Consider the following 15,693-nt stretch of genomic DNA (forward strand, 5'->3'; position numbering starts at 1 on the left):
CTCGAACTCATGATCCTCTGCTTGACAGCTGGGGTTACAGATAGCATACCACACCCTGAGTAAAGATGGCCCCCATAGTCCCACAGGGAGTGGCACTACTAAGAGGCATTGTTTTGTTGGAGTAGGCATGGTGTTGCTCGAGGAAGAATGTCACTGGGGATGAGCTTTGAGGTCTCATGTGATCAAACCAGGTCAAGTATGGCATTCTCTTTCCGCTGTCCACCAATTCGGGCATATTACTCCATGCCTGTATGTCTCATGCTCCCTGCCATGACTAAATATCAGAAACTGTAAGCCTGCCCCAATTAGATGCTTTCTTGTATAAGAGTTGCTGTGGTCACCCAAGCAGTGGTGTCTTTAAATCCAGTACTCAGGAGGCAAAGTCAGGCGGATCTCTGAGTTTAAGGTCAGTTAAGTCAACAGACAGACAATAGGGCTATTATACACAAAAACCATCTAGAAAAACAAAACAGAAACAAAGCATGGTCATGGTGTCTCTACACAACAGGAACCCTAAGACATGGATGAGTAAGTTTCTTTTGAGTATGTATATCCAACCCCTGGCACATAGTAGCTCTCAAAAATGGTGAGAGGTTGTACACTTGGGAAGCAGATCTTTGTGAATCCAAGAAAAACATGGTCTACCTAATGACTTCCAGACCAGTCAGGGATATGTAGAGACCACATCTCAAAACAATTAGGTGGTTGGCACAGTGGCTCAGTCAATGAATAAGCCAGACACCCAAGTCTGATTGCCCAGTCCCATGGGGGAGGAGAGAACTTGCACACTGTCTCTTTGCCTTCATGGTGCTACATGGCATGTACTGCCTCCTCCCACAAATAAATGCAGCGATTTTGGAAAAGACTTGTTTGGCTGTGCATCACCTGGGTGCCCAGTGCCAGATTTAGAGGGTATCAGATCGCCTGGGCTCACATCATAGATAGTACTGAACCTGAATCCTCTGGGAGAGAAGTCAGTACTGCTAACTGCTAACGTTACAAAACCCTAAACAGGTGTGGTGGGTGGGTCTTATCTGTAATCCCAAAATATAATAAGCTGGTGTGCCAAAGAATAGTCATGAATTTGAGTTCTCCTGATATATATGAATTCCAGGCCAGTTTGGGCTATAGTTTGAGCCCTTCTCAAAAATCAACATCAAAAAGTTTATTGATCGGGCTGGAGAGATGGCTCAGAGGTTAAGAGCATTGCCTGCTCTTCCAGAGGTCCTGAGTTCAATTCCCAGCAACCACATGGTGGCTGGAAATGGTAGGGAGACAAATATACATGTGAAATAAACTCAGTATTTTAATAAAAAAAAAAAAAAAAAAAAAAAGAGCATTGCCTGCTCTTCCAAAGGTCCTGAGTTCAATTCCCAGCAACCACATGGTGGATCACAACCATCTGTATGGGGTCTGGTGCCCTCTTCTGGCCTGCAGGCATACATACAGAATATTGTATACATAATAAATATTAAAAAAAAAGTTTATTGATCATATTTTGTCACTTAGAGGTTAAAATAATTTTTGGGGGGGTAAGATAGGGTCTCCACTAAGCAGAAACTCAGATCCTCCTCCCTCCTAAATGCTGGGATTAAATGTGTGCACCACTATGCCTGGCCAAGTCAACAAAAAGTTTCTAAAAAAGAACTTTGCCCATATAGTACACACTGACAGAAAGCGTGAGTATGCGGTGCGTCTGCAGGCGGTGGTGGTCTTAAAATTAAGCACCTTCAGTTTACTTTCTGGGAAGAGCTGGGCTGTGGTGACACAAGACTTTAATCCTTGTACTCGGGAGGCAGAGGCAGGTGGATCTTTGTGAGTTCGAGGTCAGCCGGTTCTATAAAGCGAGTTCCTGAACAGCCAGGACTGTCACACAGAGAGACTCCGCCTCAAAAAACCAAAATGACAACAAAACCCAAACCAAACAAAAACAAACAAAACACCCCCCCCCACAACAAACTTTCAGGGAAGAGATCAAGCATCTACTGAGTTCATCCAACAAGAAGCCATAACTTTATTAGTGATAGAAACAGTACAAATTTCAAACCAAGCTGAAGTTCCACCTTTGAAACACCAAAAAGGGGGGAGGGGATGGGGACTGTCCTCTCCGTCAAATAGTTACATTGTTAATTCCTGTTAAAAAAAAAAAGAGAGAGAGAGAATTAGAGGCATCAAAGGCAGAGATGAAGGATTCAGGTCACTCTAGTCTAACACAACCCCAGCCTTGGAATGACTGTCACAGCACACAGTGGAGGGAGGTAAGAACTCACCATAATAGCATTTACAATATCATTACTGTTGTTTTTCAGGGCTCGGACTGCCTTTGCTCTGGACACATTCGCCTGTGACATGACTAATTCTATGTCCTTAACTTCCACACCTGTTTCATCAACCTAAAAAGGGGGAGAGAGGAAAGAGTCTTAACAAATCAAAGAATAACTCCAGTAATGTCTGGAGCAGGATCTGCCACCACACAGAGATGAAATAAAGTCCACAAGATTTTGTGGCATACCTCTTCCTCCTCACTCTCCTCTTGTACTGTCGGAGTCTGAGTATTTTCTTGAATGTTTGAAACAGCTTCACCTTGAACTTTGAACTTCTCAGCAGCTGCTAACTGTGCTTGCTGAGACAAATCTTCAATCTACAAGGCAGAGAAGAGAGGCCCATGAGTAAAAAGCACAGGAATTGCCCTCCCTTTGGACTCACATAGAAAGAAGTAAGCTAGCTGTGTCTACAGATTTTTGGTATCACAACTGTATGAGAAGGGCAACAATACCAGCAACTGCATCAAGACTACCTGGCCTTAACTACTGACAGTGGCGGTCTGGAGCAACTCACTGGACACCTCACTAACCTTGGCTTCTCCAAATACAATGTAGGTGTCTGAAGCCGGGCTCTTGTAGACATCTGGTTTGGTGATGACGAAGAGGATATTTTTAGATTTCCGGATAGTGACTCTAGTAACCCCTGTAACCTGCCGAAGACCCAGCTTGGACATAGCCTAAAGAAGAGGAAAGAAAATCAAGTTTCTAACTTTAGAAGCAGCTTGGGGGGGGGGGGGGGGGGGCAGAACATCACCTCCAATGCCCACAGCGGACTTTTCTGACTGAATCCATACAATGAAGACAGTCATAGTCACTAAGAGCTGTGCCACGGGTGCCCCCCTTTGCGGAGACAGTCCATGACCCTGAACTAGCGCTGAATTTGCCACACAGCTATCCCTTAAGGCCTAACCCTTCTGCCTTTCTGTCCCAAGTGCTGGGAATATAGGCTTTCTATTTTAACCCCACCTTACCTTCCGTGCTTTCTTTTCACTCCGGCTCTGCTTTGCTTTACTGACTGGCTCTTCATCAATTTCAGCTGCTGCCGCCAGCTAAGAAGACAGTTTTGAGTTGAACAGATTCAAACTTCAGGATGCTTGTTTCCATGTGGTTTTGTTTTACAAAGATTCACAGTTTAAATAGTCATGCCTGTTATAATCTTGGTCTCCAGATCCTCTCTGACCTTTTCTTTTCTTTTGAGACATTGTCTTACTCAACACTTCAGCATCAGCCTTCAAAGTGCTGGCCAGCACAGTTGTCTTCTAATACTTTCTTGACTCAATTTAAGTTATTAAGAGAACACGTACCTGGGCTTGTTGTGTGGCTGTCTGTGTGGAGTCTTGTTCCTCGAGCTCTGGTACTGATTCATCGCTGTCAGATTCTGTTCCTGACCCTAAGAGGACAGGTAACTTATCGTTTTCAAAAGCAGAGTTCTAAGAGGCAGCACCTCATCATGGCCCGCCTGAACTAGCTATCACTGTTTCATGCAAGGCCCAAAGCTAAATAAAGGCAAATGGCTTCTGTGACCCAGTCTGAGGCCTCCATTCTCAGAGATGTGGGACAGTCACCAGATACAGCTAGGCAGCTAGCTCATATGCAATAACTGCCTTCTTTCTCTTAAGGTCTTCATTTCTTGGCACAAACACTAAGCATTCATGTGATTCAAATTTTATCCCCAGCCCAGTTATCCAGAAATGTACAGACAAAAGGCGTCTTTTGATAGAAGTGAGTGAGAGCCTTTTAAATGGGTTTGCAAGGTCAGAAGCAGCTGTGCACACACATTCTGCCTTTCAAACCACTCACCCAAAGAATTTTACCCCATCATTGGAGTGCCTCCATGGTATTAAGCTCTAACAGTTCTCACTACTATTAAATACAGACCCATAATCTCCCCACTTCCAAATACAATTCACATATCTTAATTTTCCTTCAACTGAAAGGCCAAGCAACAGTAAATTCTACTGAAAGGGGAGGAAAGCATACACCCACACCAGCCTTATGCCAGGAAAACACAGGTCTCTACATTTTTAAGGAAAGGAAGCCCCTGGGCAACTGGTAGTTACTAAATCTAAAAAGTTATATAAGAAATAGTTTCAAGATTTCCCTTGTTTATTTTCCAAAAACGCAAATTCCAGGCCCAGGGACAAGGTTAGTGATGTGGTAAGAACTAAAGTAAATTAAAGACCTGGTAGGGCTTGGTTTTCACTATCAGCTCAGTTAGGCCAAAAAGGATGGTTAGATTCAGGGCTTAGCCTGTCTCACTTTACACAAGACACAAAATATTATCTGAGATGATAGAAACCAAGATTTAGTACCATATTCCTAGAGCTTCTACATTTAAAGCTACCCTTCTATGTACTATGCCCACACTCAAGCAGACATACTGTACAAAGCGACGCACCCTAGTTAGTATTGGTGGGCAGCCCCCAAGAGGGGTGTGGGCAACACACCATGCACACAGCAAACCAAGGCAAATACCCTTGTCGTTCTTCAGAACAGGATGCTTGGCAGAGGGGGCTGGGGCAGGGATCCCAGCAGGTTTAGGGGTGGGCATGTTGACGAGGACCGGCTGGAAAGGCACTCCCCCAGAGACCACTTCAGGGGGAATCAGAGGCGGCAGCTCATCCTCATCAGCAGGGGCTAGGAGCTTAGAGGGTGATTCCAGCACTGACCCAGATGAGGACTGAAGAAATGGCTGTTTAGGAAGCAGAGGGGGAACTGGGGAGGGAGCAAGAGTCAGGGGAGCTGGCGGGGTAGACTTTAGAGTCACAGGTGCTGATCCCGCTTCAGGGAGGGCTTTGTCAGAGGTTATTGCTGTCAGAGGGGTAGCTATCTGAGACTCAGGAGAAGCAGCCTCGGGACCCTTTGGGGAATGAAGACAAACATTGCCTTTTGCAGGGCAAACAGGCAGAGCTTTTGCAAATTTTGAAGAGTCTTTCTCAACATTAACTGTCTGAGGTGCTAGAGCTACTGCAGAAAGGAGGCCCTTTGTATCTTTCTTAGTGGAAGGATCTGAGCACTTAGAAGAATTCTTCTTGGCTTTCGGGCCTTTCTGAACTGGAGTAGTGATGACCAATGCACTTTCTGAAGTGGGTGCAGCAAGTATATCTTTCTTTGCCTGGAGCTTTTCAGATGCCCGAGGGCTAACAGTCCCTGTGCTACGAGGGGAGTCTTTAGGGGAAGGAGTGATAGACGAGAGAATGGGAACCTCTTTGGAGGATGGGGCCTTTTTCGGAGCTAAAGGAGAGCTAACTGTGGGGGTGACAACTCCTTTGGAGGTTGAAGTTTCTAAGGTCTCCTTGGGAGCTTGGGATCTCTGGGAAAATGAGGCTGTTGGTACCTCTTTGGGGGAGATAGGAACCACAGAAGAGATAGTAGGGGTCCCTTTGGGAGATGGAGCTGTTGAAGTCTCTTTGGAGGTCTCAGTTGCTGGGGCCTTTTTAGAAGTTGGGACTGTGGTGACTTCTCTTGTAGCTACTGCTGCTGGGGCAATAGGGGCCCTTTCAGGAGATGTAGGAACTGGGGCCTTTTTGGAGGAGAAAATCTCGACTGGGGGACTTGGGGAAAGAGAAGTCCCAGTTGGGGCAGTGGAAGCACCTCCAGGAGATGGGGTTGCCGGGGTCTTTTTGGAGATAGGAGTAAGGGTTGTGACAGTGGAGTTGCATTTAACAGACTGGGTTGCTGAATTCTCTTTGGGGGCTGTAGTTGCTGGGGCCTTTTGAGAAGAGGAAGCCATCTCTGGCAGTGAAGTGGTGACAGCTTCAAGAGAAGGACCTGCCAGAAATTCTTTAGGGGGTGAAGTTCTTGGTGCCTTTTTGGATGATGGAGTTTTTGGACTCTTTGAGGGAGAGGGAGGAATCATAGCCGGGGCAGTACTGGGAGACAGGACTGCTGGAGCTTCTTTGAGAGCTACAGGCGTTGCAGCTTTTTTACGGGAGGAAGGGTTTTTGACTGGGAGGACAACCGGGTTTACAATTTCCTGTGTGTCAGCAGGGATGGCTCTGGGGGCTGTAGGTGCTGAGGCCTTCTGCAGGGTGGAAGGATTCTTGCATGGTGCAGTGATGACCCCTTCAGGAGACACTGCTGGTGTTTCTTTGGGTCCTGCTGTCTTATGGGCCTTTTGGGGAAAAGGAACAGTCTCTAGTGGTACAGTAATGACTCCTTTAGAAGATGGTTCAGTTTCTTTGGGAGCTGCATTTTTGAGGGACCTTTTGGGGGATGGCATTGCTGAATTTTCTTTGGGGGCTGCAGTTTTTGAGGTCTTTTTGGGGGAGCGAGTAATCTCTAGTGGCACAGCTGTGACCCCTTCAGAAGACAGCTTTGCTGGAGTTTCTTTGGGGCCTGCCATTTTGGGGGCTTTCTTGGGAACTGAAGGAATTTCTAGTGGCCCAGCTACGACCCCTTCTGGAGACGGGATTGTGGGTGCTTCTTTGGGTCCTGACAGCTTAGGGGTCTTTCTGGGGGAAGGAGTCTCCAGTGGCCCAACTGAGACACTTTTAGAGGGCTGGGCTGGAATTTCTTTGGGTGTTGATGTTTTGGAAGTCCTTTGGGAGGTTGACGCTGCTGAAGTTCCTTTGGGAGTTGCAGTTTTTGAGGTTTGGGGGGAAAGAGGAATCTCTAGTGGCACAGCAGTGACACTTTCAGGAGTTGGGGTTGCTGGAGTTTCTTTGGGGGCTGCCGTTCTGGAGGCCCTTTGGGGGGATGGAGTTACTGAAGTTTCTTTGGGAGCTGCAGTTTTGGGAGCCTTTTTAGGGGAGGCAGGACTTTCAGCTAGGGTAGTAGGGGCACCTTTGGTGGATGGGGTCACAGGAACCTGTTTGGGGGCTGTAACTGGGGGGGAAGAAATCTCCTGTGGTGCAGTAGTGACTCCTTCAGAAGATGGAGCTGAGGTTTCCTTGGGGGCTGCAGTTTTGGAGGACCTTTTGGGAGATGACACTGCTGAATTTTCCTTGGGGGCTGCAGTTTTGGGGGCCTTTTTAGGGGAGAGAGCCATCTCTGAAGATGGGGTAGTTGGAGCTTCTTTGGGAACTGCAGTTTTGGGGCCCCTTTTGGGGGAAGGAAGCTCTAGTGGTGAAATGGCGACCCCTTCAGATGTGGTTGGAGTTTCTTTGGAGGCTGCAGTTTGGGGTAGCTTTTTGGGGGATGATGTTGCTGAATTTTCTTTGGGGGCTGCAGTTTTGGGGGCCTTTTTGGAGGAAGGAGAAATCTCTACTGGCACAGCTGTGATGCCTTCAGGAGATGGGGTTATTGGAACTTCTTTGGGAGCTGCAGTTTTGGGAGCCTTTTTAGGGGAGGCAGGGCTCTCAGCTAGGGTAGCAGGGGCACCTTTGGTGGATGGGGTCACAGGAACCTGTTTGGGGGCTGCAGTTATGGGGGAATGAGGAATCTCCTGTGGTGCAGTCATGACTCCTTCAGAAGATGGAGCTGGAGATTCTCTGCGGGCTGCACTTTGGGGGGCCTTTTTGGGGGAAAGAGGAATCTCTCGTGACACAGCTGTGACCCCTTCAGGAGATGGGGTTGTTGGAGTTTCTTTGGGGGTTGCGGGTTTGGAGGCCCTTTTTGGGGAGGCAGGACTCTCAGCTAGGGTAGTAGGGGCACCTTTGGGAGATGAAGTCACAGGAATCTGTTTCTGGGCTGTAGTTTTGGGAGCCTTTTTGGGGGAAGGAGTAATCTCTGGTGGAGCAGTGGTGACCCCTTCAGAAGGTGGGGCTGAAGTTTTGGGGGACTTTTTTTGGGATGACGTGGAGTTTTCATTGGGGGCTGCCATTTTTGAGGCCTTTTGGGGGGAGGGAGAAATTTCTACTGGCACAGCTAGGACCCCTACAGATGGGGTTGCTGGAGTTTCTTTGGGGGCTGCAGTTTTGGGGAGAGTGGTTGCTGGAGTTTCTTTGGGGGCTGCTGTTTTGGGGAGCTTTTTAAGGGAGGCAGGACTCTCAGCTAGGGTAGCAGGGGCACCTTTGGGAGATGAAGTCACAGGAACCTCTTTTGGGGCCTCAGTTTTGGGGGAAGGAGGAATCTCCAGAGACGCAGTGGTGACCCCATCTGATGGGGTTGGAGTTTCTTTGGGGGCTGAAATTTTGGGGGACCTTTTAGAGGATGAGGCCGTTGAACTTTCACTGGGGGCTACAGTTTTTGAGGTCTTTTTCAGGGAGGGAGAAATCTCTAGTGGCACAGTTGGGACCCCTTCTGGTAGAGTTTCTTTGGGGACTGCAGTTTTGGGAGTCCTTGTAGGGGAGGTTGGATCAGCTGGGGCAGTAGGGGCACCTTTGAGGGATAGGCTTGTTAGAGGCTCACTGAATGCTTCAGACTTTGGTGGGGAGGAAGGAGTCACAGCCGGGGCACCCTTTGGGGATTTTGGAGTCTTCTGTGGGGAGGGTGAAGTCACATCTGGAAGAGTAGTGGCAACTTTGGGGGTTATAGTTGCTGGGGCATTTTTGAGGGAGGGGGCAATCCCAGTTGGAGCAATGGGGGCTCCATTAGGAGATGGGGCTGCAGGGGCCTTTGGGGGAGACAAAGAAGTCATAGCTGGGACACTTTTGAGCGACAGGGTTGCTGAAGTATCTTTGGGAACTGGAGTTGCTGGAGTTTTTTTGGGAGAAGTGGGAGTCACATCTGGTACAATAGGGGCCACTTTGGGGGGCTGGATTAGAGGGAACAGTTTGGAAGCTGTAGCTTCTATGGTCTTTAAAGGGGAAGGAGGAATTTCTGCTGGGACTGCGGGGGTATCTTTGAAAAACAAGGTTACTGGAGCCTTTTGGGGGGATATAGAGGTCTCTGTTGGGGCAGGGAAGGGAGGAGCCACAGTTGAAGGAACAGGGGTCCCTTTGGAAGATGAAGGAACAGGAGAAAGCTCAAGCGAGTCTGTAGGACCTTGAAAAGAAAGACAGGCCCCAGGAAGGAGGGCAGCCTCAAGCGGAGAAAGAGAAGACAGAGTTGCAGGAGAAACATCTGGGATAGCAGAACCCTTCTTGGATGAAGACCTTTTAGTCTGCGGAGACATACCAGACAGGGAAACAGCTGGATAAACCAGAGTTCCTTTCGAAGACACAGAAGCACCTGAGTCTTCTGGGTGCCCTTCAGGAGAGGAGGCCAAAGATACCACAGAAGAAATACCTTCAACTTTCTTTGTACCAGAAAAAGATATCCCAGTTGGGATTGGAGCAGGAAAGGGCAGAGACCTGGGAATTTCAGGAGCCAATGCCTCTGTAGTTGTAGAAAGAGAAACATTTTGAGGGTTAAAGGCCACAGACACGGGACAAACTTCAGGGGCTAAAGGAACCAGAGGTAAAGTGGTAGTAATGGAGGTTTTAGAAGCAGAGGGACCCTTGACAGTTCTAGGAGCCATTTCTTTAGGATCAGAAGATTCTAAAACTAACGGAGCCATTGCAGGAGCTGCAACAGGACATTTGAGAGACAAACTGACAGGGTCTGTCTTGGTAGCAGTTGAAGGATCAGCACCCAGGGAAGAACTAGTAGCAATGGCTGCCCTCGCTACAGGTGCAGGTCCTTCTGCAGTCTTTGTCACAGCGGTTCCCGAAGGAACCTCCAAAAGCAATGTACTCTGAGGAGAGGGAGACTCTTTATGTGCTGCCAGGGCCAAGGGTAACAGAGTGGAGTCTTTTCTGGTACAGAGTCCTACCTGGGTTGGAGAAACAGGGGCTCCTACATATACCAAGGCTGAAGTGGGGAGATTTTTCAGACCTTCAGTGGCTGGAGGAGGAGCAACTGGTACTCCTAGAGCAGCTGATACAGGAGCAGCAGGCGCTACAAGTGAGCTAGCAGGGGAAGCTACATCTTCACTACTCGCAGGACCTGACGAAACTGGAGGAGACACAAAAGTGGCAGGCGCAACAGAAGCGGTGGAAGGGTTGGAAGGGTTGTCCACAGCAGGTTGGGCGGCTCCGACGGATGGGACAGGGGTTTCTCTTAGGACAGTTTTTGGAGAAGCAGGAATCTGAGTCACCAGAGGCTGCTGAGTGACATTGGAACCTTTGGGAATTAAAGAGGCTGTAGGAGATAATAAAGCAGCAGCTGTACCCGAGCAGCCAGGAGGGCTGCAGATTGCACTAGTAACAGCAGAATTGCCACTGTCAACAGATGGAGCCAGGGCAGACGCTGGAGTCCTCACTGAAAGAGCTGCCACAGAATCAGAAACCAGCTCATGTCTGGAAGGAAGGGGAGGAATTACAGATCGCTCTGATAGGTAAGATGCCTCCACAGCAGAATGATCTACAGAAACGGTATTACTCACTATAGGATCTGACATAGCACCAGGACCTGACTGACGTAAAGGCTGGATAGGAGAATCCAAAGAACTATGATGTAAAAGTGGAAGAGGTGAGCCCAGAGAAGTAGGGGGTGCTGGGAGGATGTTGGGAGTTATAGTGTTTTGAGCAGGTGAACTAACAGGTCTGTTTAGGTTAAGGTTTAACATATTTTGTGGCACCAGGGCTGAGGAAATGGGGATCCCTTTGACTGGAGAAGTGGCGGACAGTGTTTGAGGACAGGATGTTAATCCAGGTGGAAGAGAGGCCAGGGGAGTTTCAAGGTGGGAAGGAAAAACACCAACTACATCTGGAGGACTTGGGGCAGCGCCTTTCAAATTCGGAACTACCTGAGAGGGTTTTTGAATAGTAGAAGCCTTTGGTTCTAAGGGAGCAATAGATGCCAATGGCCCTGACTCTGCTACAGCAACTGATAAAGGTAAACTGGGAGGGTGAGGTGGAGATATAGAACTCTTCTGAGCTGAGTGAGGAGCCACCGCAACCAGAGACAAGGGGGTCGAAGAGGACCGGGCACCTTTCTGAGTTGGACCTATCATGGGAGAGGCCAAAGCTAAGGCAGCTGGGGAGATGGGAGGCCCTATTAGGTGTGGAAGGAAAGTTGGAGTGTGAGGGGCAGTTCCCAGAGGCACAGTTTCAGAAGATGGCTGGGGAAAAGGAACTTCAAAAGGGGTTGAGGAAATACTAGGTGAAGGGAATGGGGAAGGCTGATTAGCAGTTACTAAAGGGCTTTGTTGGGGGGCCAGGGAGCAAGGAGGGGCAGGTGCAGGCTGCCCTAAAGCAGCAGAAACATTCAAGGCTGAAGGCATAGGAAGCACAGCTGGAGAAAAGCAAAAATAAAATAAAAACCAAAATAAAAAAAGGAGATAAAGGGAGGGGAAAGGTGAGTTGTGCAGCCCAAGTTGGTAACATGCCTCACAGGAAACAATGGAGTTTTAAGTCTGAGAATGAAGGTCACCACACAAGATTAGAAAAAGGTGACAAGCACTATCAACTTTCCCTGTACGCACTTCAGTGATTAAAGTGGACCACATCCTTCTAGTTTCCCTCATTTTCCAAGTTCTACAAAAATAAACCAACTATTTTAAGGTGGGGCAAATAGTCTAAGACCAGCTCATCTCTAAATGGGGAGCACAGGCCCACACCCTCCCTGTTACCGGGGATTAAGCACGACAGGCAAGATTACTACTATAACCTTAGTCTTCTTTTTGAGATGGTCCCACACCTTAGGTTGCCCTTGAATTACAATCCTCCTGCCTCAGCTTCCTAACAAGCTGGGACTTTGTCACTAGCCCCCAACCCAGAGTGGATTGAGAACGTGCCTTCCTTTCTCCTCCCTCCAAAACTGATGCTCCTCCCAATGTTCTGTTTTTATACAGGGCCTCACTATGCAGCCCCAGGTGGCCTGGAACTCAGAGGGGTCTACCTCTGTCAGGATTAAAGGTGTGCAACCATACCTGGCCCAATCTTTGAGAAGTCTAAATAAGGGGAGATGGGGGACTATTTTTTTTCTTTTTCTTTTTAAATACTTTTAGGTTCTGGCTGGAGAGATGGCTCAGTGGTTAAGAGCACTGACTGCTCTTCCAGAGGACCCAGGTTCAATTCCCAGCACCCACATGGCAGCTCACAACTGTCTGAAGATCCAGTTGCAGGGGATCTGACACCTTCACACCAATGCACATAAAAAAATTAAATAAACTTAAAAAAAAAAAAACCCAAACTTTTAGGTTCTACCAAGCTGGGGTAGGATCTGATTATATTAGAATTTAGAAATGATATACCTAGCCTCCTAATTCAGTTCTACTGAAGCCTAAACTCAACATTTTATTTATTTATTTTTTTTGATTTTCGAGACAGGGTTTCTCTGTAGCTTTTTTTGGTTCCCGTCCTGGAACTACCTCTTCTAGACCAGGCTGGCCTCGAACTCACAGAGATCCGCCTGCCTCTGCCTCCCGTAAACTCAACATTTAACACCAAATATTAAACACCAAGTCTCAACTAGAAGTGGTTTATATACCATACTCTATCTCTTTTTCAGCAAATTGGCTCTTCAGACATTGTAACTCAAATTAATTAGGGCCCAAGGAAGGGCAAGGTACGAATTATAATATGAAACTAACCAAACTGTTAAGACATAGTTTATAAGAATTATAATGAGGGGCTGGAGAGATGGCTCAGAGGTTAAGAGCATTGCCTGCTCTTCCAAAGGTCCTGAGTTCAATTCCCAGCAACCACATGGTGGCTCACAACCATCTGTAATGGGGTCTGGTCCCTCTTCTGGCCTGCAGGCATACACACAGACAGAATATTGTATACATAATAAATAAATATTAAAAAAAAAACCAAAATTAAAAAAAAAAAAAAAGAATTATAATGAAAAACTACAGGCTCCCACCCCTTGATTGATAAGCATGCGATCCCACCTAAACAGACCACCATTTGGCACTAAAAAGATTTCTCCCATTCGAGAGAACACTGATTAAAAAAAATCAACAAATGATAAATACCTAGGAGGGTGAGAAAAAAACAAAACAAGTCCACAGCACCCAATCTCACAAGTCACCCAACCAGTTTGTTCCCAAGTTCTTCTAGGACAAGGAGGTAGGTGGCTGGACCGGTCTTTCTGGGAGAAATGGTGGTCAAAGTCTTTTGATTATAATGAAAATACTTCTAACTAATGCCCTAATTTACTGTCTACAGACATTCCAGCAAGACTAATTACAGTTACAGACACCGTGGGTTTGCCTTCAATACCTAACACGTGCAGGCTCAGACTAATTAAGAGTACCTTTAACAATACTAACAACTGCTTCAGAAATAGGTAATTGTAAGAGCCGGAACCAGAATACTCTAAATCCATAGAAATTTCAGCCCCCACATTTGTAAAGTTGAATTTAACTTTGTTTAGCTCTGAAGTTGCAGATCTTCTGAGACCATTCCTTTCCTCACTGCTCACTTCCCAGGTCAGGGCACCAACCCCCTTTCGGGCCCAGCAGCTGGACTGATCCTTTCAGCTGCTAAACTCAGACAGGCAGGAAGAAGTATATGCTTTCAAGTGCTTTTAAGTCCAAAACACAACAGAAACTGCCCGTTGAGTAGCAAAGAAAAACTCCACTAAGAACAAAGTAGAGGGTGCATTCTTGAGACACCCCTCACTCAGTTCTCAAGAACAACTTGGAATGGCCATTTCACATTCTTTCCAAGTTTCCTATCAAACTGTGTGAACCAGCATTCAAGTCTATCTTCACACTACGTTCTATTTCAGTTGAAATACATTTATTTCAGCACTGGGTTCCATAAAATGGAACTATTCCAACACACCAGAAGTCCCCAGCATCATCAATTCCTACAGGTTAACTAGCCTAGGCTGAGGCCCTCAGTAAACACTCAACAGCCGCACATAGCTCACCCAGACATGTGACTCAAGGCTCGGTGCCAATCACGGCTATCTAAAACCTTGATGTAACTTGCTGGCCAGCTTCACCATAGCTCAGGTCTCCTTGGCCTGCCTCTGGAACCTCGTTTCAACAGACTAGAACCAGCCAGGCTCTGCCTCCCCTGCTCAGGTTTCGTATATGATGTGGAGACGCCACGGAGGAGCTTTTCAAGCAGCCGGTGTGACACACTCAGCGAGCCAGGGACCTGTCTATAATCTTAAAGACAACCATTTTTTATTCTCTTCCTCTAAGGAACTCCCCTGGTGCCGGCAAGATAAAATTTACCCCAAAGTTTCAACCCTACCTTACAACTGTCTTTAAATAGCAGTGAACTACAAAAGGCAGACCTGTGTTTGCCATCTTAGCCACCAAGTGTGGCTTTACCATCAGTTTTAGTTGCCAGCAAGAGAGCTATGGGCACCTACCTGTCTCAGCCTGGGGCTGGGGCAGCTCCTGCTCTGTGGCAGGGACGGTTTCTGTGGCTTCGCCAGGCATTTCTGAAGGGAATAAACAGGAAGCCCGAATTAACTGCGGGAATGCACCCGCCCAGCCCAGAGTCAAGTATTCGGAAAATACAAAACCAAACCACCTGTAAAAGGCAGGAAGCAAGCCCGAGGGCTCGGGGCGACGGCAGCGGCGTGGGGATGACACGACCCTCGGCGCCCAACCGAGCAGGCAGCCGCCTTCCCGCGGCCCGAGTTTCGCCCAGTTGCCCTACTCACCCCCAAGGCCAGCAATCCGAGCTCGGGCTCCCCATCCCGAGACCGCGGGGCCCTTCCCGTCCTAACACGCCCGCCGCTTGACCCGGGACCCCGGACTCCCTGACTTCCGAGAGCAAGGAGCCTACAGGGGCCATCGGTCCCACCAAGCCCCGGGCACAAAACGAATGGCGTCGGGGGCGTCAGACTGAGATGCCAGCCACTTCGGGGGTCCCTGCAAGGCCTCCCCGGTGCGGGCGCACCCGACCCCTCCTGCCCGCGCCGCAATGGCTCCCACGTCCGCACGCCCGGACTCCGAGCACGACCCGCAGCCCTCCGCTCCTGCCTCTGCCTGGACCCCTACCGCAGGCCCCATTTTGTCCGCAGGCCCGGGGACGAGCGGGAAGTCTGAGCCCCGCACGGCCGCCGACGCTCCGTAACGGAAGCCCCGGGGCCTCCGGGCTCGCGCCAAGGGAGGATGGCTACGGATAGAGAGCGGAGAAACCAGCGGCACTTACTGTGCGGAGGACGCGGAACCAAGATGGCGGCGGAAAGAGAGCGAGCGAGAGCGTGACCCACGCTGTGGCAGAAGGAAGACGGGAGCCGAGGGGGCGGGACCAACATGCGCTTCCGGGTCGGGCGCGCCGGTCTGCACTTCCTCCGGCAAACCGAGCAGCTGTTCGCCAGGCGTGGTGGTGACGCCGCCTAAATAAGGCGATGAATTCCGTAGAGGACGCGCGGGCCTGGCCCGAGCCGCCCCGCCGTGGCCTTGACCCCGAGGGACGCGCCCGGAGTCCAAACGCGGAGTCGCGACAGCTGTCTAAAACGGCGTCCCTACAGTTGCCCTTCTCTAGAACGGGACGCGAATTTACAGCCCGCGTCCGCGCGTTGGAGAGAGGCGGCCTGTTACATCAAGTTGTTTTAATTTGGGGGATAGACGATTTAGGGCAGCGAA

General features: G+C 48.8%; 1 protein-coding gene across 1 annotated transcript; it reads right to left on the minus strand.

Annotated features, from left to right (window-relative positions):
- Positions 1–1,983: 1,983 nt before the first annotated feature.
- Positions 1,984–15,408, minus strand: Naca (nascent polypeptide associated complex subunit alpha). Its single transcript, XM_057757664.1, has 8 exons — positions 15,257–15,408; positions 14,466–14,537; positions 3,629–3,714; positions 3,296–3,373; positions 2,855–3,001; positions 2,513–2,641; positions 2,271–2,393; positions 1,984–2,133 (listed from the first exon to the last, which is right to left on the minus strand). Exons 1-8 carry the CDS (start codon positions 15,360–15,362, stop codon positions 2,119–2,121), a joined length of 756 nt encoding a protein of 251 aa, XP_057613647.1. The 5' UTR covers positions 15,363–15,408; the 3' UTR covers positions 1,984–2,118.
- Positions 15,409–15,693: the final 285 nt, after the last annotated feature.

Source organism: Chionomys nivalis, chromosome 25 (genome assembly GCF_950005125.1).
Source record: "Chionomys nivalis chromosome 25, mChiNiv1.1, whole genome shotgun sequence".
NCBI classification, from domain to species: Eukaryota; Metazoa; Chordata; class Mammalia; order Rodentia; family Cricetidae; genus Chionomys; species Chionomys nivalis.